This window comes from Fundulus heteroclitus, chromosome 8, assembly GCF_011125445.2.
Source record: "Fundulus heteroclitus isolate FHET01 chromosome 8, MU-UCD_Fhet_4.1, whole genome shotgun sequence".
Lineage (NCBI taxonomy): Eukaryota > Metazoa > Chordata > Actinopteri > Cyprinodontiformes > Fundulidae > Fundulus > Fundulus heteroclitus.
Genome location: NC_046368.1, coordinates 7,260,393 through 7,286,987, shown reverse-complemented (window position 1 = coordinate 7,286,987; position 26,595 = coordinate 7,260,393). Strand labels below are relative to the sequence as shown.

At 38.1% G+C, this 26,595-nt stretch overlaps 2 protein-coding genes across 2 annotated transcripts in view; one reads left to right on the top strand and one right to left on the bottom strand.

Annotated features, from left to right (window-relative positions):
* Positions 1–3,463: 3,463 nt before the first annotated feature.
* Positions 3,464–12,752, top strand: ssna1 (Sjogren syndrome nuclear autoantigen 1). The gene is made up of 3 exons (XM_012864157.3): positions 3,464–3,678; positions 7,159–7,358; positions 12,144–12,752. Exons 1-3 carry the CDS (start codon positions 3,627–3,629, stop codon positions 12,234–12,236), a joined length of 345 nt encoding a protein of 114 aa, XP_012719611.1. The 5' UTR covers positions 3,464–3,626; the 3' UTR covers positions 12,237–12,752.
* A 5,502-nt stretch (positions 12,753–18,254) lies between these two features.
* The window catches only part of tprn (taperin), a 43,511-nt gene continuing 35,170 nt past the window's right edge, over positions 18,255–26,595 (bottom strand). The window contains exons 2-4 of the mRNA XM_036140031.1: positions 22,985–23,186; positions 20,239–20,357; positions 18,255–18,865 (exon numbers count right to left, since the gene is read on the bottom strand). Of these exons, the coding sequence (XP_035995924.1) occupies positions 18,803–18,865; positions 20,239–20,357; positions 22,985–23,186 (384 nt within the window). The 3' untranslated portion in view covers positions 18,255–18,802. The remainder of the gene's footprint in view (positions 18,866–20,238; positions 20,358–22,984; positions 23,187–26,595) is intronic.

The following is a 26,595-nucleotide window of genomic DNA, read 5'->3' as shown; positions in this document are numbered from 1 at the left end:
TGAAACTGGACGATAATTCAACAATATATATTGATATATATCGATCGATAGGCGAATATCGATGATAGAAAAAAACAGTTAGTAAATAAGTTCAATAGAAGAAAAGTTTTCCTTCGTTTTGCATTTTAGCCCTGCAGGTTAATATTACAGTTGTTACATCCTTCCAACCAATCACAACCCAGACTCAGGAACCAAGCCCCGCCCCCTTCAAAGAGTTCAGAGAGCACCAGTTTTCTTTTTTAAAAGCTTGCAGTTTTGGTAAAAAGTTGATTGAATAAAGGGTTGAGTTTGAATTCAGTGTTTGTGTGTTCTGTATCTAAAAAAAGTTGCTAAGCAACAGCATAAAATAGCCAGGTCTGTACTTATAATATATGTTTTGTATTTGTTGATAATTATCAATATTAATCAATATGATTTATATTTTATCGATATTCTTTTTGTTCTATATTGTCCAGGCCTACTATCCAGGACTTCTGAGGGACAAGCTGGAGCTGTCAGGAGTGGACAACCACCTGTCCCAGAGGATGTGGACCACCTCGCCTCCCTCAGTATGTGAGGACACGGTCCTGTGACAAGCTGGTCTGCAGTTCCCCTGCAGGGAGCGTTGCTGGCACCATTCCCGTTCAACCATCTACGGAGGTTCTCAGATGGATCCCGGTCGGTCTCGTCACACGAGAGGACGTCTCAAAGTAAAGATAGACTTTGCATTGTTGATGGCTTTGCAGCAATCCTGAGCATACTGAGCATGCATGAAGCGACAGTGGAGAGGAAAACTCCCCTTTAACAGGGAGGAGAACCTCCAGCAGAACCAGAACCAGGCTCAGTGTGAACGCTCATCTGCCTCCACCCACTGGGGCTTAGAGAAGACAGAGCAGAGACACAGAAAGCACAGAAGCTCACATTGACCCAGGAGTACTTTCTATGGTAGATGGTAATAGAGGATGATCTGCCTCCCCTGATGATGTCACAGCTAACAGAACGCCAGACCAGGTGTACCTTCTATGAAGAGAAAAATGATAGAGAACATGAAGTTAAAAGCTAAAATAACAACAAACAATGCAGATTGGAGAGCAGTAGGAGAACTCAGCAGAGTGAGAGAAATAGACCCTGATATCCTCCAGCAGCCTAAGCCTATAGCAGCATAACTGATTTTGGTACGATCAGTTCACCATCTTTGTCTGATTTTCTTTTTTTATCGATTGGAACCGTTTTTATTTTATTTTTCCTGATACTAAAAATGAATTCTGTCTCCAACCAAAACAACATCACTCATCAGTAAAGTTTTGACACAACTGCCCTGTTAACAGCATTCATTCTTATCCTGCGTTTGCATCTGTGATTATAAATTAAATAAGTTGAAAACATGAAATTTGTCAGAAATAATAGTGAAAACCGGCATCAAACACTGTGATAACTCTTACGCTACTTGAGAATAATAAATCACGGCACAAACAACAGTGTTTAAGCTTTAAACAACCTGATAACTGTACTCATCTGGGAATATCATCATGGTAAATACAGGTGGGACTCCTCACAGCTTTAGCATCAGGGAGATGATGTGTGGTTCCTGGGATCAGGGCTCCAGCAGAAAAACCCTCAGGACGATCAGCAGGGCCTCTGTGGATCACGGTTGCTCTGGTAAAAAATGCTGAGGGTTCATCTGAGGGGGCTGTTTGGTGTTTGCTTACAGGCTGCATCATTTTTTGCACTTGAAAGCTTGAAATCAGCTGGAACCTGCAGCCATTGAGGGGCACTCTTGCCAAAAGTACCTTGTAAAATCCAAATGGACCTGTGTTTGAAGAGAGAAAACCCCATCTCTGTGTAGCGGGCTATTTTTTCCACGTACACAGAAATGGTGGCGTTTGGGAGGGCTAACAATTCAGAGAAAGAGCTGTCAAAAAGTTTCTTTTCTTTTCCATTCAGCTCATGGAAACTGGTAAATTTACAGTATACGAAAATAATGTTTCTACCCATCGGAAAACAATGTAATATAAAACTCTAAAAGACATTTAATATCAGGGAATGAAAGTAAAGGGAATTGTTTTACACATAAAATTCTAAAAGGAGTTGCATGCATAATGTGTTTAGCCCCCTTTGCTCTGACACGCCTACATTAAATCCAGAGCAACCAATTGCTTTAAGAGGTCGCCTGATTAGTACACACATCCCACTCATTTGTAAAATAATCTCAGTATACATGTAGCCGCCCTTAAAAGGCTTTAGAGGTTTATTAGAGCACATTAATGAACAAACAGCATCATAAAGACCAAAGAACACAGCCGGAAGTTTCAGGAAGAAAAACTTGTTTTTTCAGGGCCAGTCCAGGTTTTTCTGGCCCTGCCCAGGTGGAGGGTAAAACCGAGTGGACTCCAGCGGAGTTTTGACATGAACACACTGCTTTTTAGTGATTGGCCAAGGGGGAGGAAAAAACAGAAGTAAGTACAGTTATCATACAGTTATCATAATAGATAACTTCTAAACAAACATTTATGGCTAACATGCATATTATTGATCAATATTGAATAAAACAAAACTGATTAATAGATTTTGATATATAATTGGCTACATACATACATACACACACCTAAGATACCAAACCCTCAAGTCACAACGGTGTCATGAGCAACTGCCTAGCACTTAAGTAAGACAGAAATTAAAAGCATCATTAAACGAAGACTAAAAGAAAAGTGGCAAAAACATTGGGAAGAAGAAAGGAGAAGAAGATGGTTTTATAGGATTCAACGAAAAGTGAAAAATGAGGAAAGCAGAAAGAAAGAGAGGAAACCATTATTTCAAGACTTAGATTTAGACATACTGGATTAAATGACACACTATTCAACACAGGGAAAAACATTGTTGACAAGAAGAAACAGTAGAACATGTAGTGGTGCATTGTAAGAAGTATGAAGAAGAAAGAAGGAATTTGGTAAGGTTAGAAACCATGCTAAGGAAAAAATAATAATTTGACCTGGTGGGCATTCTGCAGAAGAATAAAAAAATGTATGTTCTAAATGTTTATTTAAATATACATTTAGAACATACATTGTTAATATATATAATAATTACAGGAATAATTGTGAGGATTTAGTATCAATAAACTGATATATATATATATATATATATATATATATATATATATATATATATATATATATATATATATATATATATATATATATATATATATATATATATGTGTGTGTGTGTATGTACTGTGTATATATATATATATATATATATATATATATATATATATATATATATATATACTGTATATTATATAAATAAATACATAATAAATACATAGTGCCATTCTGATCCACCCTCCTCACCAGATGGTGGCGGTAATGCAGACCAAAAAGATATTTGCCAACCGCCGATAAACTCAAGAAGAAGAAAAATCAATTGCCTAGCTCCGCCACTGGGTGGCGCGAATGCACCAAGACGTTGCTGGGCAACTGTGATTAAACGAAGAAGAAGATGAAGTTGGGCGAATCGACATGTAGGACCGCTTCAGTTGAGTTTTCACGTTTAAACCGCTGTTCTGCCTGTTGCTTTATCCACGTAAATCTCTCGTACGTTAAAATAAAGCTCGGATAAAGCGAAGCTAGCGGACCGGAACCAGCATGACCCAGCAAGCCGCGGCGCTTCAGACCTACAACAACGAGCTGGTTAAATGTGAGTGGCTGTTTGTCTCTGAAGTTGTTGTAGTTCAAACATAAATGCTCCCCGACCAGTGGAACCGTCACGTTTCCTCCCCACTATTAAAACAATTAATCTGATGTAAAACAAATGTATAAAAGATCTAAATGTGGAGGTAAATGCAGCCTTCACCTGTTTAGCCCAGCGCAATCTGATTAACGCTGACAGATTAGGAAATAATGTTAAAATCATCTCCTAACTCTCTGCACAGCACCAGAGTTAGGAGATGTATAATAATAATAATGTGTGTCCTTACAGGCCTCACATTATTATTATTATCACTTTTTTTAAAAGCATCCATCCTCATTTATGTGAAAAACTGAAGCATTGCCATGCTGCAGACCTGCTTACCTCACATAAGCTGTTTAAGGTCTTGCAGCCTCTGAGGAAGGTTCGTCTGGGCTTATTTTTAGGTTAAAGGTTATGGTGCTCAAAACGCCTGTTGTAAAAAAAAAAATATTAATTCAATAGGATGCAAGTTTTTGTTTTATTTTGCAGCAACAATATCACCTTTAATGGGACCGGCTCCAATCTATTGCCACCGGCTGGAGATGCACCGATCCTGCCAGAGATGGGAATCAGACACTTTCCCCTTCATTTGCTGTGCAGATGCTGAAAGACCTTATAAAATGCTAACTCTTCCCTCCATTTTCAGTTCAAACACCTTTTTTTAAATTAAATAAGTCAGATAAAGGGTCAGGACGAAATATGTGAATTCATAACTGTCATGCAATCTGCTCCACCTTTTTCCTCTGTTGCATTGTAGCCCTTGTAATGAAAAAATAATAATAATTAGAATCGGCAGGTCAGAAATGGAAATCGGCAGGAAAAGCCTAATCAGTGCATCTCTGCCGACTAGACCAGGGGTCTACAACCTGTGTGGTTCCTATGGCTTAATTAATTTGCCTTAGAATGATAAAAGAACCAACTATTGTTTTTAATTATAGATACAATCACAAATGCAGGTTTCAGCTTTTAGCATTTGTTGCTGTAATTTCAGTTTTTACAAGAGAATGACAGCAACGGAAACCAGTGAGATTCTTTAGGGCCCATTTTTTTACATCATATGCCACAAATATCTTCATTGAATTTTCAATCATCAAGGCAGCCTTTAACATTAGAACACAACAAAGTAGGAAACATTTCAGTAGCTTACTTTTCCCCTGAAGTGTATTTTAATAATAATTGGCGGCAACGGTTACACCTCTAAGGTCACTGCTGATGTCTTTCTGCTCTGGCCCGGTCTTGATGCCTACCTCATGTTAAAAGCTGCTGTGGAACTGCTGTTTTTCGTATATTGTTTTGAAAATTATGTTATAACCCTTGTTCTTAAGGTCATAGCTGATGACTTTTGGCCTTGCAATGAGGCGGTCTAACAGAACTAGTATTTGCTTTTCTTTTTTTTTTTTTAAAGATCCTGAAAAGCAGAAACGGGGAGCTTCGTTTTTGACATATCTGTATTTATTATGTAACAAACTTCAAGGAGGAAGATGTTTTTATCACCACTGTTTAAGAGTGTGAAACCCTCCCATATGTCAGGATATGCCAATTAACAGAAATTAGTGGACGGTTTCTTCCACAAAGTCCGTTAATTTCTGATAACAGAGACCCTGAGGGGCGTTATCCCGCTTATACCATGGTCACTTACGAAATAAATATTAAATCAATTACTTTAATGTTTTTTTTTCACCGTTAAAATCGTACATTTTTCACAAGAAGCGTCTGAGAGAACTATTTAATATCATTGTAACGCGTTGCTTTTTAACGGACACCCTTGTTATGCAGTTATACCTGTTTCATTATTAATATTATAATCAAACAAAATTAATTTCAAATGGTTGTGATGAAGGGCTATGAGCCTGTAATGATTAACGACTGGCTTAATAATTAACAGTTATTAACCTATTTAGCCCGGGAGTCTAACCCAATCAACCACTTAGGTTAAACGCCTTTTTATCAGTTTAATAAATAACAAGTAGCGAAATCACAGGTTTGACTGATTATACTGAGGCGTTTTCATTGGCCTGTGGTGAATGAGTAATGGTTAAAACCAATTGCAATTATAATTAGTTATCAACGTTTGCTGGACACGTTTAACCCAATCAACAACTAGTTAAAGGCCCTTTTCCCAGACTAAATAAGTTAATAACTGTTAATTAATAAGCCAGTTATTAGTGCTAATCATTACAGGCCCATAGCCCTTCATCACAACCATTTGAAATAAATTTCGTTATAAATATAAATATAAAAAATAATATATTATTCAAAATATCCTTTTGATTTTGAATAATATATTATAAATTGTAATTTCCAATTATAATTAATAATAATATTCATATATATAATAGCATAACACCCTCAGCCAATCAGAATTGAGTATTAACCCAGAGCGTGGTATACAGTCATATGAAAAAGTTTGGGCACCCCTATTAATCTTAATTATTTTTATTTCTAAATATTTGGGTGCTTGCAACAGCTATTTCAGTTTGATATATATAATAACTGATGGACACAGTAATATTTCAGTATTTAATTGAGGCTTATTGGACTAACAGAAAATGTGAAATATGCATTAAAACAAAAATTGACAGGTGCAAAAAATGTGGGTACCCTAATCATTTTATTAATCTGAATACCCTTAACTGCTTTTCATTGACTTACTGAAACACAAAATTGGTTTGGTAAGAATGGTCAAAAATCCCTTCATCCAGGATCCAGGAACTCATTAGAAGCTACAGGAAGCGACTAGAGGCTGTTGTTTTTGCAAAAGGAGGATCTACTAAATATTAATGTCTCGTTTTTTTGCTGAGGTGCCCATATTTTTGCACCTGTCAAATTTTGTTTTAATGCATATTTCACATTTTCTGTTAGTCCAATTTAGTATGCTTATACCATGGTCACTTACGAAAGAGATATTAAATCAATTACTTTAATGGGTTTTTTTCACCAATAAAATCATACGTTTTTCACAAGAAGTGGCTAAGAGAACTATTTAATATCATTCCCAGGCTAAATAAGCTAATAACTGTTAATTAATAAGCCAGTTGTTAGTGCTAATCATTACAGGCTCATAGCCCTTCATCACAACCATTTGAAATAAATTTTGTTATAGCTATCCTTTTGATTTTGAATAATATATTATAAATTGTAATTTCCAATTATAATTAATAATAATATTCATGATCAAACAGGTATGATAGCATAACACCCTTCAGCCAATCGGAATTGAGTATTAACCCAGAGCGTGGTATAAAATATATGCCGACTGAGGAAACTTTGGGTTTTTGTTGGCGGATGTGTCAAAACAGGAGCTCGCTAACGTCAGACGAGCAGTTTGAGTCGGTTTGGGTAATTCAGGAAAACGTCGTGGTTCTGGTTACATCACAGTCGTAACAGAAAGTGCCTCAGACAGTCCTTTAAAACAAAAAAAAAGGTTTTTGTTTTTCATCTTTTCAGGTATCGAGGACCTGTGCTCGACGCGTGACCAGCTGAACCGGCAGATCAGGCAGGAGGAGGACGAGAAGGAGCGACTCCAGCATGACATCCGGGTCCTCTCCGAGAAGCTCAGCCAGGTCAACGAGAGCCTGGCGCAAAGACTGGTGGCCAGGGCCAACCTGGACCGCACCATCGCCGAGACGGAGGCGGCATACACCAAGGTACGCCTCCCCTCACGCCACCGCCGGTCCTGATACGGTTCAAATCCTCCACAGGTCGGTAACACGGGGTTCCACAGGGAATCCTTTAGCAAGGCAAGGCAAGGCAAGGCAAATTTATTTATATAGCACAATTCAGTACAAGACAATACAAAGTGCTTTACATGATTAAGATATAGCAAAATAATAAAATGTTAGCGGCACTTTTATTCTGTAAATGTCTGTAAAAAATAAAGGGTCTTGCTCAGGGACCCAGAGTGGCAGTGTGTGGGAGTTGAACACTGCAAAAAGGGAACTAAAAGTAAGTAAAATATTCTTGAAATGGGTATGTTTTTCTTTGATTTGAGCAGCTAAATAAGACTATTTGCCAATGGGATGAGTATTTTTACCCCTAAAATAAGATAATTAGATAAACTGCACTTTAAATAAGATGATGGAGATAAATTGTTCTTTTTTTAAGTGCAAAAATCTCATTCGATTGGCAAATAGTCTTATTTAGCTGCTCAAATCAAGGACAAATACATACATTTCAGGAAGATTTTACTTACTTGGAGTTCCCTTTTTTGCATTGAACCCAGAACCTCCGGCACACAAGCGCAACCACTAGGCCACCATCATGTTAAACATGTTTGGAGTAAAGATAAGACGAAAAAACCCAGCCGGCTGCTCCCTTATTCAGGGATTGCCACAGAAAGTTTATACTGGGGAATATATCCAGATTTTAAAAATATCCATATATATATAAAAAAAAGAGATATATAAGAAGAGACTACATCCAGATGGTCTATGTTGCATTAGAACGATACGTTTATGTATTTCAGCCGTATTTATCTACAGCTGTTGGTTAAAAAGTGTGCCTGTGAGTAGGGCTGAACAATTAATCGCATTTTTAATATAATCGCGATTTAAAAAAAACCGCAATTTCCAAATCGCAGAGTCTGCAATTTTTGGCTATGTAACAATTAGGTAATTAGACACATCTATTAGGTGTTGGTAAAATGTTTAAAGTGGGTTTGCCTCCAAAGGGAAGGGAAGACAGTTGCAGCAGTGAGATAATCTAATTTTATTACTTGTTTTAGAGTTTATATAATCATACATAGCATTAAGTACAGGTCAATCAGTTTAATACATAGACTTGCTTGTTGGTTGCACTTTATGTTCAACAAGGAATAAATAATCGCAGTTAGATTATTTTTCAAAATAGTTCAGCCCTACCTGTGAGACATTTGGGATTCAGAGATGCCTTTTTAATAAACGACTTTATGAAAAGAAAAACATATCAAGATAAATATCTTATATTGGCAGTCAGCCTATAAATATGGAGGAATTGTTTTTGGTCCTAACTCTCACACAGATTTTATTTATTTGTTTTATACCCGATGGCCCGTCCTGTTGGGATTCAAACCCGGATCTCTTGTATCAAAGACAATGGCTCCATCCAAACACCTTTAATTATGCCTCCTAGCTCCTAGCTGCTAGCTCCTAGCTCCTGCTCTGTAACCTTTCACAGGGTCAACAGTGAGAACTCTATCGTGGGGGGGTAAGGAGCTGCAGTCTGCTGTGCTGAATTCACCTTTGACTCCGACATCGTTTGACAGAAACAAACATGGACGATTCTAGTCAAATCAGAACCCGAAAATTGACTACAAAATGCGCGTTCTCTTCTTTCCGGGCATTTTTTTTTATTTCCGTGAGGGGGCTGTGCTGATATGTCATGCAAAGGATTGTGGGATACACTAAGGGTTCTTAGCGCCGGTAAGGGATGTTTCACACTGCAAAAATGGATCTAAAAATAAGTAAAATGTTCTTAAAGTTAGTGTATTTGTCCTTGATTTGAGCAGGTAAATAAGATGATTTGCCAATGGAATGAGATTTTTGCACTTAAAATAGGAACAACTCATCTCAACCACCTTATTTGAAGTGCAGGATGTCTAATTATCTTATATTAGGGGTTAAAATACTCATTCCATTGGCAGATAATCTTATTTACCTGCTCAAATCAAGGACAAATACATTAACTTTAAGAACATTTTACTTATTTTTAGATCAGTTTTTGCAGTGCAGGGTCCCTAGGGAAAACTAGGAGGGAGCATACAGGCTCCTTCTCCTACCTCCTTCCTTACTGACTGCACTATTCGGACAGCACTTATCATGGCGACCGCTGACGCGCCTCCACTTTGGCTGAAGACTCTAGAAGTGTGTCCTGATGGAGGCTTAGCATCCAGCCCCTCCACCGAGGGACTAGAACAAGCCGATCTAGTTGGTTTAATCAGCCTACCTTTCATTTTGTGGAGAGAGGACCGATCCTGGCTTATATAACTTGTTGTTGTTGAACTCCCTTCGTCCTCCGAGCTAATGACTAAAAACAAAAACTCCCAAATTGCTCTAACTGGGAAAACATGAAGATGACCGACGTTTGACTTTCTGCTTCATGATCTCCTTCGAGCAAAAAGACGGTCACGAGTTTTCACAGCGACACTCAATGGTTATTTAAGATGGACTGAGAGTTTTGGTAATAGACGGTTTGATTTGTAGTCTGAAGACTTTTTTTAGAGCTTTTATCAATAAACGGAGCCCACCTTTGACAAATAAAGGCTTGGAATAGATTGATTAATTAATTAATTAACAGCAGATGCCATGGCTCTGTAAATCATCATGTTCATTGTGATCTTTTTTTTAAATAACAATCAGTTTTTCCTTCCACTAAACTTTTCATAAATATGCTTCAAAACGGTTTTCTGAACTGGGTTTTGTTTTAATTAAACAATGAGTTGATGAGGAACGTTTATGCTTATGAATAGTTTTTAAACTTGTTTTGGCTTCCCAATTAAATCTATAGACTTTGTTCTAAAAGTTGTTTTAAAATGCTTAATAATTGAAATTATTAAGCAATGAACACCCAAAGGTGTAAACTATAGATTAATGTGACAAACAGTAAATGTACTTACAAGATAATTAATAAAGTATTATAAATTAGGTGCAGAGATTCCTCAAGGATTTTTTTTAAACCATTGTGGTGTTTTTTTTAATTATAATTTTTTGGGGGGTGGGGGATGATGTCATCATCTAATTTGCATATCTGTTCATACATTTATGACAGACCCAGGCTGTAGTAATAAGAAGCTTTTTCAAAGACAAAAAGTGTTTAGATGTGTTTGAAACTACAAATTACCTTTATGAAATGATTTATGAATTTTAATACATCGCCTGAATCCACACTACATAAAACAAAAGTTATCAGAGGCACACAAAGTGAACGAGGTGAATGAGTGATTGAAGCTGTGTGTGAATCACATTATTTTAGTGCAACAGTTTCAGCGATAAAAAAGGAATACTTTGAAAACTATATTTACGTCATATTTATTTCCAGCTTTGTAATCCAGGATTGGATCACCAGCACTTTAGTGTATGCATGACTCAATTTGGCGTGGATCTGCTCTGACGACATGCCTGTGAGACAGCGCTGAGGGAAGCAATAACGACCTCAGCAGCTCTCCAGGATGACTGGTGCTTTAATGTTCTGTTAGCTGTGACATCATCAGGGGAGACAGATCATCCTCTTTTACCATCTAACATAGAAAGTACTCCTGGATCAATGTGAGCTTCTGAGCTTTCTGTGTCTCTGCTCTGTCTTCTCTAAGCCCCAGTGGGTGGAGGCAGATGAGCGTTCACACTGAGCCTGGTTCTGGTTCTGCTGGAGGTTCTCCTCCCTGTTAAAGGGGAGTTTTCCTCTCCACTGTCGCTTCATGCATGCTCAGTATGAGGGATTGCTGCAAAGCCATCAGCAATGCAGACGACTGTCCACTGTGGCTCTACGCTCTTTCAGGAGGAGTGAATGCTGCTTGGAGAGACTTGATGCAACCTGCTGGGTTTCCTTAGAGAGGAAACTTTCTCACCAACCTGGAGGATCTGATAGAATTTGACTTTATAAACAGTCTTGAGATGACGTGTATCATGAATTGGTGCTATATAAAAATTTAATTGAATTTAACGTGACGTTGCCTTTAACAGAGAAAAAGTCAATAGACTTTTTGCTTGTCACTTTGTAACAGAATGTAACACTGAAGTCGTCTGTGGTGCTTATATATATATATATATATATATATATATATATATATATATATATATATATATATATATATATATATATATATATATATATATATATATATATATAAAATCATATGCTTCGCATTGTTATAACATGTTTTAAAAACAAACTTCCTTCTGAAGGTGTGACAGTGCGTCACGATTCATTGCATGTAGTGGAAACCCCAAGGTGTAAATCTAAGTAAGCCTTTTTTAATTAACAGTTTTCCCTCCACTAAATTTTCCACTCCTATGCTTGGATAAATCCCTCGTTGAACACCCAGCTTCTTTAGCCACGGCCTTATGTGACTTACCCTCCTGGTGGGACTTTCTGCCGGACAACAATAAAGTCAGCAGTTTATCCATTATTGTGATGCCAGAACAGAACATTGCTGTTGTGAAAATACTTTTTTTTTGTCTTTTGTGATACTCTAAACTTCTGAAATAACTTTTTTTTTGGGGGGGGGGTTGTCTATTGTCAACAGAAATAAATGCTGGAAAGATCGCTCTGTGTAATCAGTCACTTTGACTTTCATTTGGATGAGTTAAAATACAGGAAAAGTTATTTTTTCAATCATGTTTTCATTGGTTTAGATGCAACTCTACATTGAAATGAGCTGATATATATTATTTTTTTTACCTGAACTCAGTTTTCCGGCTTTCTGTCTACTGATAGCTTTCCTCTGTTTTGCTCTGCAGATCCTGGAGAGTTCCCAGTCCTTGCTGAGCGTCCTGAAACAGGAAGCGGGGAACCTCAGCAAGGCCACCGAGCCTCGGAAAAAGGCGCATTGACACCCAGCGAGAACACACTGAACGTCGCTGGACTGCAAAACTGTCCCCATTCTGCACTTTCAAACCCATTTTTTCTGCGGCCCTTTTTAATACATTTGTTTTTTTTTCTTCTTTAAAGCAATAAATGTTTTTTTTTTTACTCCAGTGACTCTTTCAGACAGAACCGACTCATTCACGGCACATTTGTAGTTCAAGTTGTCTATTTATTCAGCTTTCGTTTGTACAAGTATGACATCTTTGTTGGACAGTAAGTTTACAGTAAGCACAGGGAGATTTACAGACAGGAGGGGGGTTTAAGAGGATGAACCAGGACGGATGGAGCTTCTACCGGAGTCTACCTGCTCCCTGCGAACTGGGGCGGGAGAACCCGTGCACAGGTGATTCTGGGTCAACACGAGCGTTTGGGGGGGGGGTCACCAGGTGGATGCATCGTCAGACGAACCACGACTCCACAGCAGCTCACAGTTAAACTTTAATAAACCCAAATTAAACTCCACATTGATGCAGACTTTAAAATAAAGGTGTGGTTTTTACTTTAGATGTTCCAGTCATTCGTTTCTCACAAAGATTCCTACTGGGAGAACAGAACTAAGAATAAGTCACATTTCCTGGAAGTGAGTGTGTTTGTCATCGATTCAAGCAGCTGAATGAGATTTTTGCACTTAAAATAGGAACGACTCATCTCCATCATCGTATTTCAAGTGCAGGATGTCTAAGTATCTTATTTTAGGATTCAAAACACTCATTTCATTGGCAGATTAGATTGTCTTATTAACCTGCTCAAACCCAGGACAAATACTCATTTCACAAACATTTTACCTATTTTTAGCTGTTTTTTTTGCATTGCATAACCCAATGAACTTTTTCCCCATCTGGATGCTTTACAACCACTAATTCTGGACTATTTTACTGTATTTTGTATAATGTATGCGTATTTTATTCAAGTTCAAAAATTTAAAGTTATTTCAGTTTTCATGTTAGAACCATAAGCCGTGATGTTATTAATTAAGAGTAATAAATGTTCACAAAACAGCCGAGACTAAATAACATACAGGTGAACTGGCATCAGTTTTCTATAGGGGTAGCAGAGCGCTGAATACGAATGGAGATCTTTATTAAAAGTTGGTAAAAACTATAAAGCATTAAGCTATTTTGTGGTTTCTAACATATATTTAAAAAAATACCCCCTTTACTTACATTCCCCTAAATAAACTCCAGAGCAACCAATTTACCTCGAAGGTCACCTAGAAATAATCTTTCAAATCCTAGAGATTTATTGGAATTTAATAAACAGCCGTTTTGTGGAGATCTTGACGTCAATGTTAATCTCAATAAAACACATTAAAGGCTGGAGAACGATAGATTGAGACGGCTTTGAGTTATATTTCCTCGGAAAGTAAAGAATTTATTTTGATCTCAACGTTTAAAGCAAAAATCGAAATCCAGCCAAACAAACAAACTTCACTTTCCTCAGTTCAAGCTTATCTGGTTAAACTACTGCATAACTATTTTAAAACCACTTTTTGTAATCCTTTTTTTTTATTTTTATTTAAAACATACTGATGGGAAAGTTAAGTAGAAGGAAAAACTGTGGTAGCAAAAGTTCAGATTTTAATTAACTAAGTTATAATCAGCTTAATTAACTGAAATAAGTGCTTTAAACATCTCTGAGTGTAATGAATGAAAATTAGTGTTTTTAGTTTTTTAGAACCAAATTACTGAAATAAGATCATCTTTTTTAATCATATCGAAAAAGGTGATTCTATCATTTTCTATCCAAGCAAAGGCTTTTTGTTCCTTCTGTCCTTTCCAACCTAAACCACTGGGTGTCAGTTTGTCTTTATATTTGAGTTTTTTCATGGCCCATAGCAATAAATGTCCATAAACATACCCAAATAACGTAATTTAACTTTGTCTTGTTTTCATTTACGCCCCATTTCCCATCCTTCTAGTGGATATTATCTCATTAGGTCACATAACAAATTGCTTTTAGCTAAATTTGGCAAATCCTTCATCCGTCCGGTTGGTATGAATTGGCCAAACATGGCCGATTTCTCCCGTTTGTCTCAGAATAAACGGGTTAGAGAAACATCCAGAACTAGAAAACTGGCAGGGCGACCAGGAGGACAAAAGTTTTAAATAATTTCTGGGTTTTAAAGGCTACTTCAGGCCTGACGTGGAGCCGTGGACGTACGGTCACAGTGACGAGGCCGACAATCATGAGACTTTAATACAAGGCTGCGGCAGACATTAAAAAGCAGGAGCCGGCGTGGCAATAATCGGCAGTGCATTCATCTCGTTTCGCTTTAAAAACAGTGTTCTGCTTGTTGCTGGTCCAGAGCGGGTTAAGTGGTTGAACCTTCGGGGCTCCAGCCTCCAAACCAAACCCTTCGGGTCGGCTGCTTGTTCTGCACATTTCCTCCGTTGCCCGTTTTCAGTACTTCTGAGGTGCAAAATGCAGCTTCAAAAAAAAAAAAGCATGACAGTGCAAAGACATTCAACATCAAAGACTCCAGGAATTCATGAGAAGAGAACAAAAAATCCAGCTTTAAGGACTAAGAAGGATCTAGATGATTGTAGAGATGATGAGCGGCGTTGCGTGGATCTTTGTGTTTGGAAATACTGGTGGAGGGAGGAGCCTGAGGCCTGCACAGCAACACTTTAATCAGTTGGCATTATGAGTTCAAGAAAAGAAAAGAAAACTCATCGGAAAACTTTTTCCTCGTAAAAAAAAAAACCCAACAACCCCAAAAAAAACAAAACAAACTGGTAGAAAAAAATATATCAAACATTCACAAGTCCACTCTCTCATCGCATTTGTTCCCACTAGACATGGGGCCAGTTACGGGAATTTAAGATAAACCCGGACTTTTTTTTGAAAGTTACGTTGGAAAGATTCACAACTTTGGCATCAAAACATTGTTTTTGTGCCCCGGTTAAATCGCAGAGAGATCGGAAATCAGCCAACATTGTTCTTGATCAGCACGACAGTATAAACGAAAATAAAACTTGTTACTAACGTGTGATGTTCACCAAGGGCCCGTTCCTGGTCAATCAGGGTTTTTGTTTTGAGTTAAAACAACTAGGACCCACGCTAAAAATGCAAATAAGATACCAGAGAATTACTTCTTGCTTGGATCCTAGATTGCATGAATCAATCAGCTAGAAATCAGAGTTCCTCAATAGGCTCTGAGTTGTTAATTGGCAGGTTGAATATTTAAAAATCAGACTTACTACCCCCAGTTGGTGTCTGAGTCAAAGCTGCTGACATGAAACTGACATGTGGGGTTCCTCAGGGGTCCGTCGTCGGTCCCGTTGAGTTTTTCATTGTGTCTGCTCTCATTTGGTATGGTCCTTAATACATTTGTAAATTAAACCTAATGCTGTGCCAGTGATCCACAAATCTATTATCTTCCCCTAAAGCTGGTGTCTCTGGTTCTGCACCAGGTTCTTTTGCTTATTATTCATCTGGGAAGACTTTCTGTTTGTGTGAAACAAGTTTGTTGCTCTAGTTTGTGGGGTTCTACAGGGTTCATTATTATTTCTTTTCCCACACGGAAAGAACCTATATGAGGATATATGCGCATATATGAAACCTATATGCGTCATATATGCGCATATATACAGCATATATGTGCATATATGACGCATATATATGCACATATATGCTGCATATAAGCTAGATTGAGGCGCATATATGTCCATATATGATAACATATATGTACATATAATATAGGAAAACGGCCAATTTTATATATGTCACATATATTTAAAACCTATATCAAAACCTATATTAAAACATATATGTTTATATAGGTTCTTTCCATGTGGGTTTGCTGGCATCATTTATTTTAGTAAACTGTAATCACTTTTATGCAGATGATATTCGGCTGTGTCTGTCTCTTAAGCCTCGTCTGCTGGAGGTTCTGGATTGTGGCGTTCTACCCAAGTAAAAATAGAAATAGTGACTGGTTTCCCAGAAATTACTTAGTTTTGAACATAAAAATCACAGAGACTCCACCTGAACTACATACAAAAAATCATTCTGGCTCTCGTTTTTTTTTTTTTTTTGTCCAACTCTTGAAATCTTGGTGTAATATTTAAATCTTGTCTGCTCTTCTTGCACACATGTAAAACTTCTGTCTCGTTCATGTTTCTTTCGTTTAAGGGACATTTCTAATCTGCAACACATTGTCTCTACTGGAAAAAAAATAATGCATGCATTTGTGTTGGCCCGTTTAATTGCAAAGCCCTGTTAACTGATTTAGATAAATCACCTATTTAACAGTTCTTACATTGGCTACCAATAACTTTTAGCATTTGTTTTAAAATTATCAAACCAGCACACAGAGCACTGAACATCCAGGCCCCGGATTATTTATTTAATCTTCCAACGAAACATCCTGCTGCTCGTTGTGGTCGCTCAGAGTCTTCTAGTTGTTTCACGGATCAGACTGAAGCCCAAAGGGAACCGAGCCTTTCAGTCTGCAGTTATATTTAGTATACTTTGTGCACTTTTAAAACACAGTAAAGTTTCCTTGTTTAAAAACAGACTTTCAGTTAAATGTCATTTCCTCTTTTTTTTAATCTGTGCCTAATTTTAAAGTCATTTTATTGGGTTTTCTTGCACTTTGTGATGGTTTTGTTTGTGGAAGAATGAACTTTATTTAGCCTAAATATAAAGGCCACTACTGAATGCTATTCTAAACTGTTTAAGATCCGAAATACCACCAGAGAGTTACTGATTAATTTACTAGAGATCTGAACCATCTAATCTACACTTGACTGCCTCTGATCTGTGATCATTGGTCCAAATATTAAAAAAGTCTTATTTATTGAATATATTAAAGCAAAAAACTCCCACTAGCTTCAGGTTGATAAATGCATCAACCAACATTTTGTCATCTGCCAAACTGTGAAGCCTAATTGGGAATAAATTTAACACCTTTATCTTCTGTTAGAGGACAAAAAAAATATAGTTTTGATTCCAACGTTTTAAAGTCCTTGGAGCTAAGATACAGAAATTAAAATGAAGTCAGATCTGTAAAGTCCTTTGAATGAGATGTCTGAGAAACGCTGGAAGGACCAGAGGATTTGTCCGACCAAATGGACCAAGGAGTAACTTAGTGCTGCCCCTTCCTGTCAGCTGGCTGAAAGAAGACTCCTAGACTTTAACCCGTTTAATTTGTCTGTTTGGAAATATTTCTGGCTGTGGAGATGACGGACAATGATGCCGCAACAACAAAAAACTAAAAAACAGGATGGGGGTGGTCTACTGTAGTCCTCAGGAGCTGGCGTCCTGCATACTTTAAGTTCCTCCTCTGCATGTCAATAAGTTTGTGCTGAATCAGGGAAACGTCTAAAACAGGGAACCGGCTCTGGAGCAACGGGGGAACCAGCCTTAAACTTTATTTAGGGCAACACTGGTGACAAAAAGGAGAATTTGCATGTAGAAGAGCAGTGGGACAGTTTGCTATATTTAAACATTCTGCCATACGAGGATGGGCCCTCACACAGCTGCACACTGCTGACCAACTGGCTGAAACGGATTTTTCCTGACGTACAAGAATGACAAACTTTGACTGTTTGGAATTTTTTTTTTCTGGCTGAGTCCAAAAACAAAAAACCAACAACAAAAAAAAAGAAACATGGAGCTAAAAGGAGCCCCGCCTATCAATCATTTTAAGTTAAGGCTGTTTTAAGAGCACAGCGGACCCATGCCTAGTTCCCACTGACATTTAGCTCCCAAGCACAGACGCCTTCCACCAAACGGCTGCTCGTCCCGTGGAATGTCAAAGTACTCGAGGTCTGACTGGAGAAACTAAAAATAAAAAAAAATTAAAAAAAATAAAAATAAAAATCCTCCTGGTTACCTTCACACATGCAAACATGAACTCCACAGAAAAGACGCCGTCAGATGGGAACATTTGTCGGTTCCCATAAAGACATACTCTGCAGAGCGACGGTTTCTGCTTGGACATACAGACGTCACTATTATTATCATCATCATCATCATCATCATGATTGGCGAAGGTCACTTTTATTTCCCGAACATTCGACACGGAATAAAAGCTGCTACTGATTGACGGGGCGTCTCCTTCGCCCCCTTCCTAAGTTCTCAGACACCTCTGAGAAACATCCAGCAACTTTAATACAGCAAGAAGACCTCCAACTAAAGACAAGGCAAAGAGAAGCGTTACAGTAAAACAGGAGCTGAAATCAAACATGCACGTACAAAAAAAAAAAAAAAAAAAAGAGAGGAAAATAAAATCGTTGTGGCACCCTTTTACCTTAATTTTTTGTTGTTTTTCCAGTTTTTAATGTCTGCTATTTATAAGCTGTACAGAAGCAGAGAAAGTCCTAACACTGAACTCCGTCACCAACGAGCGAGAGCGTCGGACAGATCAACTGTCCACGATCAGAGGGGGGGGGGGGGAACACAGCCCAGCTGCTTCTTTGTATTTTATTCCGATTTGTCGCTTTATCCCGAAGAAGTCGGAAGCCTCTCCGGTCGGGGAAAACAGAGCGGCGTGTGCTTGGAGTCGGGGCCGGAGCGTCGGAGGAGATCAGAAGTAGAGAGCCGGCTCGCTGCTGTAGTCGGACAAGGAGGCGCTGTCCGCCGGAGTCAGCTGGGGACGACACAGAGAGGACGGTCAAAAGTCGTTTCTCCTGCTCAAAGGCTCAACGCCTGGACTCACTCTGGTGCCGAGAAATTAAACCTCCCTCCATCTTACCAGGAGAGATTTCTCATTTTACTTGAGGAAACACTTTATTCTATCGTAAGCAAACGAGCCCCCACAGAATGATGCTGCCACCACCGGGCGTCACCGTAAGGACGGCGTTTATTCTGTGAGGCTTTCATTGGACGTAACTTCTTATCCAGGACGGTTCTGAGATTTTCGGAGATTTTGGCCAGGCCTGGATGTTTTGTGTGGAAGAAAAGCAAATCTACTCCTTATTCCTGACATATGAAGAATATATAGACCAGGGGTGACAAATATACGGCCCGTGGGCCGGTTCCGGCCCGCTGAACAATTTAGTCCGGCCCGGTGGCTAAATGCATTATCATTATTCACCAAATTTTTTTTTTTTTTTTCCCAGTGTCCTGTCTGGCATTGTGGTAATAAGAATTGTCTTAATGCCAAAAAGAGCTCATCAGATTTGACTTGAGGAGATAAAAGGAAGAGAATGCTAAAACAATTATTGAAAAAAATATATACTTCGTTTAATTGAAAATCTGCAGTTCCTATATTGTCCACGAGGGGCGCTGTGTCTTAATTAGCAGATTAAGCTTCAGATGTGGAAAATTGATTTTAAATCATTTCTTTTTATCTGTTTGATGTATTTTGTCATGTAGGACAGTGTTTTTAAGTTCCAAAAAATGTGAATAAATGTTTTTCAACATTGTATAATCACTGTGATCAGTTCTTATGCATAATGCACAAGTAAATGTTTAACTGAGTAAAAGTATTGTTGAAATTGCACATACTTTTCTTAAAAACGCTGAGGTTATTCATAATATATTGTGTAAAAGTGAAATTCATTTAATATAAAAACCAACAAGTCCACTTTTATTAGTTCTATTTAATCTTGCAATGAGTTTACTCGTGTGGCCCTCTTGAGATCAGATTGAGCTGAATGCGGCCTCTAAACCAAAATGAGTTTGACACCCCTGATATAGACTATTTCTCCTGCAGCTCCTTCAATTGCAATCCTCTTTATTTTTTTATTTGGGCTTTGTATTTTCAGTTGAATTCGACCTCATATGTTGCATTATTGGTGGGAAAGGGTTTAAGATCCAATTCTTTATGCACCGCAAAAAGCTGGCATCGTGACAGAAGGACACTTTTCAATCGATGCAATATCAATATTAAGAAATAGATCAATGAATGAAGCTGGAAAATATCAATAACCAAATGAAAACATGCAGCTTTAGGCCTTTATTTCAGAGGGAAATTAGTTTTTGTGCTGCAGCCTCATGTTGTGCGTTTTCCTGCCTTACCATGACCTCCTCTGAGAGCTGTGGCGAGGCGGCTTCTTTCTGGTAAACTTTGTCTTCTTGTTTGTTTTCCTGCCAGGCATTGAAGTCCACGGAGTGCTTGGGAATGTAGCTGGAAAGGTCTGCAAACAATTATAAAAAGTACAATGATCTAATTTATTAAACAGGTCCAACAACATCTTTTTGTAATATTTTTTACACACAATGGGGAAAAAATTCTCTCTTTTTTTTTTCTCTTTTTTTTTCTTTTTTCTTTTTTTTTCCTTTTTTTCAATTCTTTCTTAAAGTGAAAGCAAACGCAGTTCGCAGTTCCTCCAGTAGGGGGCTCTGGCGCACCAATAATTAGGAACCTCGGGTTTTATTCTGTCCAACTGATGCACATTTTCTTTCATTTTAGTCTTTTGCACACTCCTGTCAGCTTTTAGCTCTGAATACATCTGATTATTCCATATTCCTTATGCTTAGGGTGAGAAATCATTATTATCCATCAATATGCCTCCCAAAAAAAAAAAAAAGTTTTAAAATCTTTATAAGGAAAACTCCACATTACGGAGTTAAAGCCATTATACAGCCACATCTATTAATCTTTCCAACACCACATTAAAAATGGCAGATCCCCTCCCACCACTGTCTCACTGTCCTCATACGGTTCCTTGACAAAGTTTTGACACCCCTTAACGTTTTTAAGATTTTGCGAACTTCCAACTACAGAGTTTGCTGTCTTTTACAGGAATGTTGTGCGATAGATCCATAATGGTGCCGTAGAAGGAAAAAGGTTGCAGAGCTTTAATCATCTTTTCTAGTCTGGCTGCAGATTCTCAGCTGTTTTTTTTGTCCTGACTTTGACTAGGCCGTTGTAACACATGACGGTGCTTTGATTTGGACCAGTCATCTCCAACCCCGGTCCTCACAGAACCGCTGCCCTGCAGCTTTCAGGTAAATCTCTGATCCAACAAACCTGAATCAGGCGGCTGAATTACCTCCTCCGCAGGTTTATCCAGATCTGCAGAGGCCTGGCAACGAGCCAGTCATCTGACTCGGGTGTGCTGGAGCAGGGATGCATCTAAACGTTGCAGCAGAGTGGAGTTGTAGACCCCGGGTTTAAAAACCCACAGACATCATATACGTAGATGCGTCATAGGGCGCAGGTTCGCACGTCAACATCACCGCCATATTGTATGTGGCAGAAAAGTTCTGTTATTGTGAACATGAATCAGAGAAATATATATATATATATATATATATATATATATATATATATATATATATATATATATATATATATATATATATATATATATATATATATATATAAGGATCAATTTGTTAAAATCTAAACATTGTGGTCTTCATTATTCCATAAAACCGTGTCACTTGTGAACCTTTAGGAACAGACTTTCTAGGGGAGTATTAAAGAGGTAAAATTAATAATATGAGAAAAAAAAAAAAAAGTCCTAGGTCAATAAAGTAAAAAAAAAAAAAAAACACAAAAGTGATAATGTTATGATAAAAACATCATATTATGAGAATTAAGAGGGAACATTTCCAGAATAGTCACAGTTTGCAGAATTATTTCACTCCTGGAGTAATAGGGCCAGGTTAGATTATTTTAAATATTTTTATTCTTTAGAAGAATAAATTCAGGAGACTGAAGGTAAAGGGATACGAAAATAAACTTGTAATATTACAAAAACAAAAATACTACGAATACAAAGTATATTCAGAGATTAAAGTCCCTCTGATACTGTTTAAGTGACAGAGTAACTGCAGATTTGCCACATTTAAGATGGCGGACGCTCTGACGCATCGCAGCATAGGCAGAAGCCGCCCAATGACGCGTCTACGTATATATTGTCTATGTAAAAACCTGCTCCATCGTAGCTCCTGTTTAAAGGTGGAGCTCTAACCACATTCCTGGTGCCGCCTGTGTGGCCACTGAAGTGGGGCTGAACGATTTTGGAAAATAATCTAATTGCGATTTTTTTTTCTTAATATTGCGATTTAATGCGATTTTTTTTTCCAGTTTAATTTATCATGTCTTTTTAAACATATACAAACAACAAATCATTTTGTTTCCTCGCTGTGCAGATTAGTTTCTAAAAGACCCACAGCATCTAAACTCAGAGCAGAAATTATCGCGTTCTGCCTACAATATATTTCAATCAAAATTGCAATTTTGACTTTTCTATGCGTTAACCACAAGCAACAAAAATGGCCTCTAAATAAAGACGTTTGTAAACAAGGACTATTCAAAACAAGAACTTTTAATGTTTCTATTAATCAGAATATTATTCAAGAGAACAGCTTTTAGTTGATTTGGACATCAATCCTTGTTGAACATAAAGTTCAACCAACAAGCAAGTCTGTATTAAACTGATTGAACTGTACTTAATGCTATGTATGATTATATAAACTCTAAAACAAGTAATAAAATTAGATTATCTCACTGCTGCAACTGTCTTCCCTTCAATGTGGAGGCAAACCCACTTTAAACATTTTACCAACACCTAATGGACGTGTCTAATTCCCTAATTGTTACATAGCCAAAAATTGCAGACTCTGCGATTTGGAAGTAGCGTTTTTTTTTTTAAATCGCGACAATATTGAAAATGCGATTAATTGTTCAGCCCTACCCTGAAGTTAGGATAGAATAGAAATATCCTTTACTGTCCCACAGTGGAGAAACTCAGGACCACCAGCAGTAAATTCACAGAAAGGAGGGAACAGAACCGGGCTCTTCTGAACAAACCGTTGCCGTTCTCCGTGTGGACGGGCGAGTCGATGAGGCTGGGTCGCGGGATGTGGAAACGTCCCACCATGCTCGGCTGCTCCTCCGCCGGCGTCCCTTCCTGTTTCTCCTCCTCGTCCTCCTCCCCGCTGTCCCACACGCTGCTCTCCGACGGATACTCGTAGGTGCTGTGGAGGCTCGACTCGTTGAACGAGATCTTTAGCTGCAGAGAGACGCAGGAAATTAAAAAAATAAGCTGTGTGATAAACGTTGCTCCTGTTGGTTAAATACATTAAAAAATAAATAAATCTCCCACTATTTCTGGTTAACACACACGTCAACGAGCTGCATGCACCTTGATGCACTTTTTGAGTTCAGTAAAAATCAGATAAAATGTTATGAGCAGATGCTTTTGAGACCCAGATGTGGATAATAACTACATTTTTACTTTCCTTTTCAAATTTCTCATAAGCCTCAGAATAAAATACTGGACCTCAGGATAATTAGACAAGAGGAGTCCCATCGGGTAATCTCACGTAACAATGTTTAAAATGTCCTAAAATAAATATATTTTTTTTATTAATGTAGCACAGTGTCACTGAAAATTTTTGAAAATTCATTAAAGCTTCAGTTTCTGTACATTTATTCGGTGGACGAAAGAAAAAAATTATTTCTCAAGTGTAAATTTAGCTAAAAACTATGAGATTCAGCTAAATTAAAGGTTTGGGCCCATCCCTGCCAGCTGCTGCTAAAACAAAGTTACTGAAGCTTTTAATTCATACATTTCATCTTTTTGTCATTTTTACTGATATATTTTTATTATGTATGTGACAGGATATTTTTTATTTTATTGCTATATTTTGGTTATGTTTTTTTACTATTGCACTTTTATTATTTTTAATATATTTAAAAAGATAATTATGAGACAGAATCTTTTTTTTAGATTTTATTCTATTTTAAAACTTGCTGAAATGTTTTTTGCTAACATAATTCAATTATATTTTACGCATGTGACTGGAAAATTATTATTTTATTGTTATATTTTATCTCGGTTTTATTACCATTGCATTACTTTTTGATACCATGTTTTTTCATTATTATATTTATCATATTTCTATTTTATACAATTTAAATTTTATTACCACATTTTTATGATTCATATGACTTGTTGACATTGTTTTTTATTTATATTGTTTACTAATTAATTTTTTAAATATTCTAATGCAACATTTATTATTTACTACTTATGTGACTGAATCATTTATTGTTACTATTAATTTATTATATTTATTTTATTACCGCTATTTATCATTTATTCATGGATTACTTCCAGCAACATTTAATTAGTAATTCATGACCTCCTGTTTCCCAGGAGTAGAAACATGATGTGACACAGAGACGCGTTTATTTCTCTTAGCCACACTGAGAAAGATGCCGTTTAATTAAGGGAGATTTGTGTTTAAAATTGCTACTGGCCTACATCTCCCCATATTTACAGTGGAAGCAATAATTTAAAAAAGTTTATAGCAACAAACTGTGAGAAAAAAAAAAGACTTGATGTGAAGTTTGTCCTTTTTAACCACCATGAGGGACGGTTAAGGAGGACAGAAATAGAATAATGCAGCTTTCAGTGTGAGATTACGCCTCTGCAATGAAAGAAGCATTTATTTATTTATTTAAAGACCACATTTTAAATGCCGGAGTTGTTGCTAAAGCCGCTGTTCTGTGTGTTTTTATCGGTTCTGGGAGCAGGAAGTGGAACCTCCTGACGCCCACAGGAGAACCTGAATGCACCTTTTATTTTAAACAAGCTATTTTTGGAGCAACTTGGATCCCTGTGAGAACCGCACACCCAGCCGGCAGGGTTCCTGTTAGAACGCCCTAAATTCAATCATCTCGTTTATAGACCATCACTATGTTTGTTCATTCATTGCTTCTTCCCCCCAACAAACTAGCTGAAGCTTCTGTAATCAGCTTTTTTTGTGTGTTTCAATGAGGCATAGAAACATTCAACAAGTGTAGGTGGGCTCCATGATGATGTAGTCCAGTTCCTCTGGATGCTGGAGGCCCACTTGGGCCGATTAAAAGCAACCCACAGCCAAAAATCCATTTAGTACCCTATATGTAGGTCTAAGATGCATCCTAAATGGATATTAACGAAACCCCGTCCTAATTGTGGAATCCATGAGAACCTAGATGAGCGCTTCTCTATGATGTCCGTATGTCCCATTTTATCCCCAGTTGTCCTGCATCAAAACCTTACGTCACGTAACCCAGGCACTCCCCACTTTAAAAGACTAGAAGAAGAAGAAGAAGTCTGACTGCTTAGAAATCATGGCCGTCTCAGAACTTCTGCACAGCGAGTTTTCCTCTCCACTGTCGCCTCATGCATGCTCAGTATGAGGGATTGCTGCAAAGCACTTTGCTCTCAGACTGCAGGTCTGCTGGTGGTTCCTAGAGTCTCTAAAAGTAGAATGGGAGGCAGATCCTTTAGCTATCAGGCTCCTCTCCTGTGGAACCAACTCCCAGTTTTGGTCCGTGAGGCAGACACCCCGTCTACTTTTAAGACTAATGTTAAAACTTTCCTTTGTGACAAAGCTTCTAGTTAGAGTAGCTCATGTTACCCTGAGCTACCTCTATAGTTATGCTGCTATAGGCTTAGGCTGCTGGAGGACATCAGGGTCTATTTCTCTCTCTCTGCTGAGTTCTCCTACTGTTCTCCAATTTGCATTGCTTGTTGTTATTTCAGCTTTTAACTTCATGCTCAGTATGAGGGATTGCTGCAAAGCCATCAACAATGCAGACGACTGTCCACTGTGGCTCTACGCTCTTTCAGGAGGAGTGAATGCTGCTTGGAGAGACTTGATGCAACCTGCTGGGTTTCCTTTGAGAAGAAACTTTCTGACCAACCTGGAGGATCTGATTGAATCTGACTTTGGAAAGAGCCATGAAACGACGTGTTTCATGAATTGGAGCTATATAAATAAAACTGGATGGAATTGAAAGCGATGGCGGTTCTCTGAGGTGCTCAGGAGGTCTCCACAGAGAAAAAAACGCCACATTTAACCCACTGAGCTCGCCGTCAGGTGCAGCCGTTGTTCGTGTTGGATTACACGGCCTTCGTCTCGTCTCGTCTCGCTCGGCGGCGCTCGCTGCCAAACAGACGCAACGAAGCCACCTGGTCCAAGGGAGCAACTCGGTCTCCACAGTCCGAAATTAAAATCCGTGGCGGATAATGAGACGGTGCTGAAGGGAACTGGGTAAACTGGTGTCTTTGCAGCGTCAGCGGGTGATAATCCCCACTGGAGACAGTGTAATCATGCAGCAATAAGGAAATGATAACCTGCTAACAGGCACTCATAAAAAGCAAGGAGTTTCAAACCCTGCTTTTAAAAAAAAAAAAAAAAAAAAAAAAAAAAAGAGGACACGGATCTGACTTCTTTGAATCTTGGCTGGTGGTCATGGTGTCTGCAGATGTTTAGAAGTTTGTGCAGTAACTCTGCAGGATTGATGTGCTGCAGGACGAGTCTGGGGTTGGAATAGTCCAGAGAATAGAGATTTCTATGTGAGCATAGAGGAGCTCCACATTCGACTCCCTATCCCACGATTTAAAGTTGCATCTATCCCTTCAC

Coding starts and splice junctions, on each gene's coding strand:
- ssna1 (XM_012864157.3), top strand. CDS start 3,627: ATGACCCAGCAAGCCGCGGCGCTTCAGACCTACAACAACGAGCTGGTT. Junction 3,679..7,158: donor CAACAACGAGCTGGTTAAAT/GTGAGTGGCTGT, acceptor TCATCTTTTCAG/GTATCGAGGACCTGTGCTCG. Junction 7,359..12,143: donor CGGAGGCGGCATACACCAAG/GTACGCCTCCCC, acceptor TTTGCTCTGCAG/ATCCTGGAGAGTTCCCAGTC.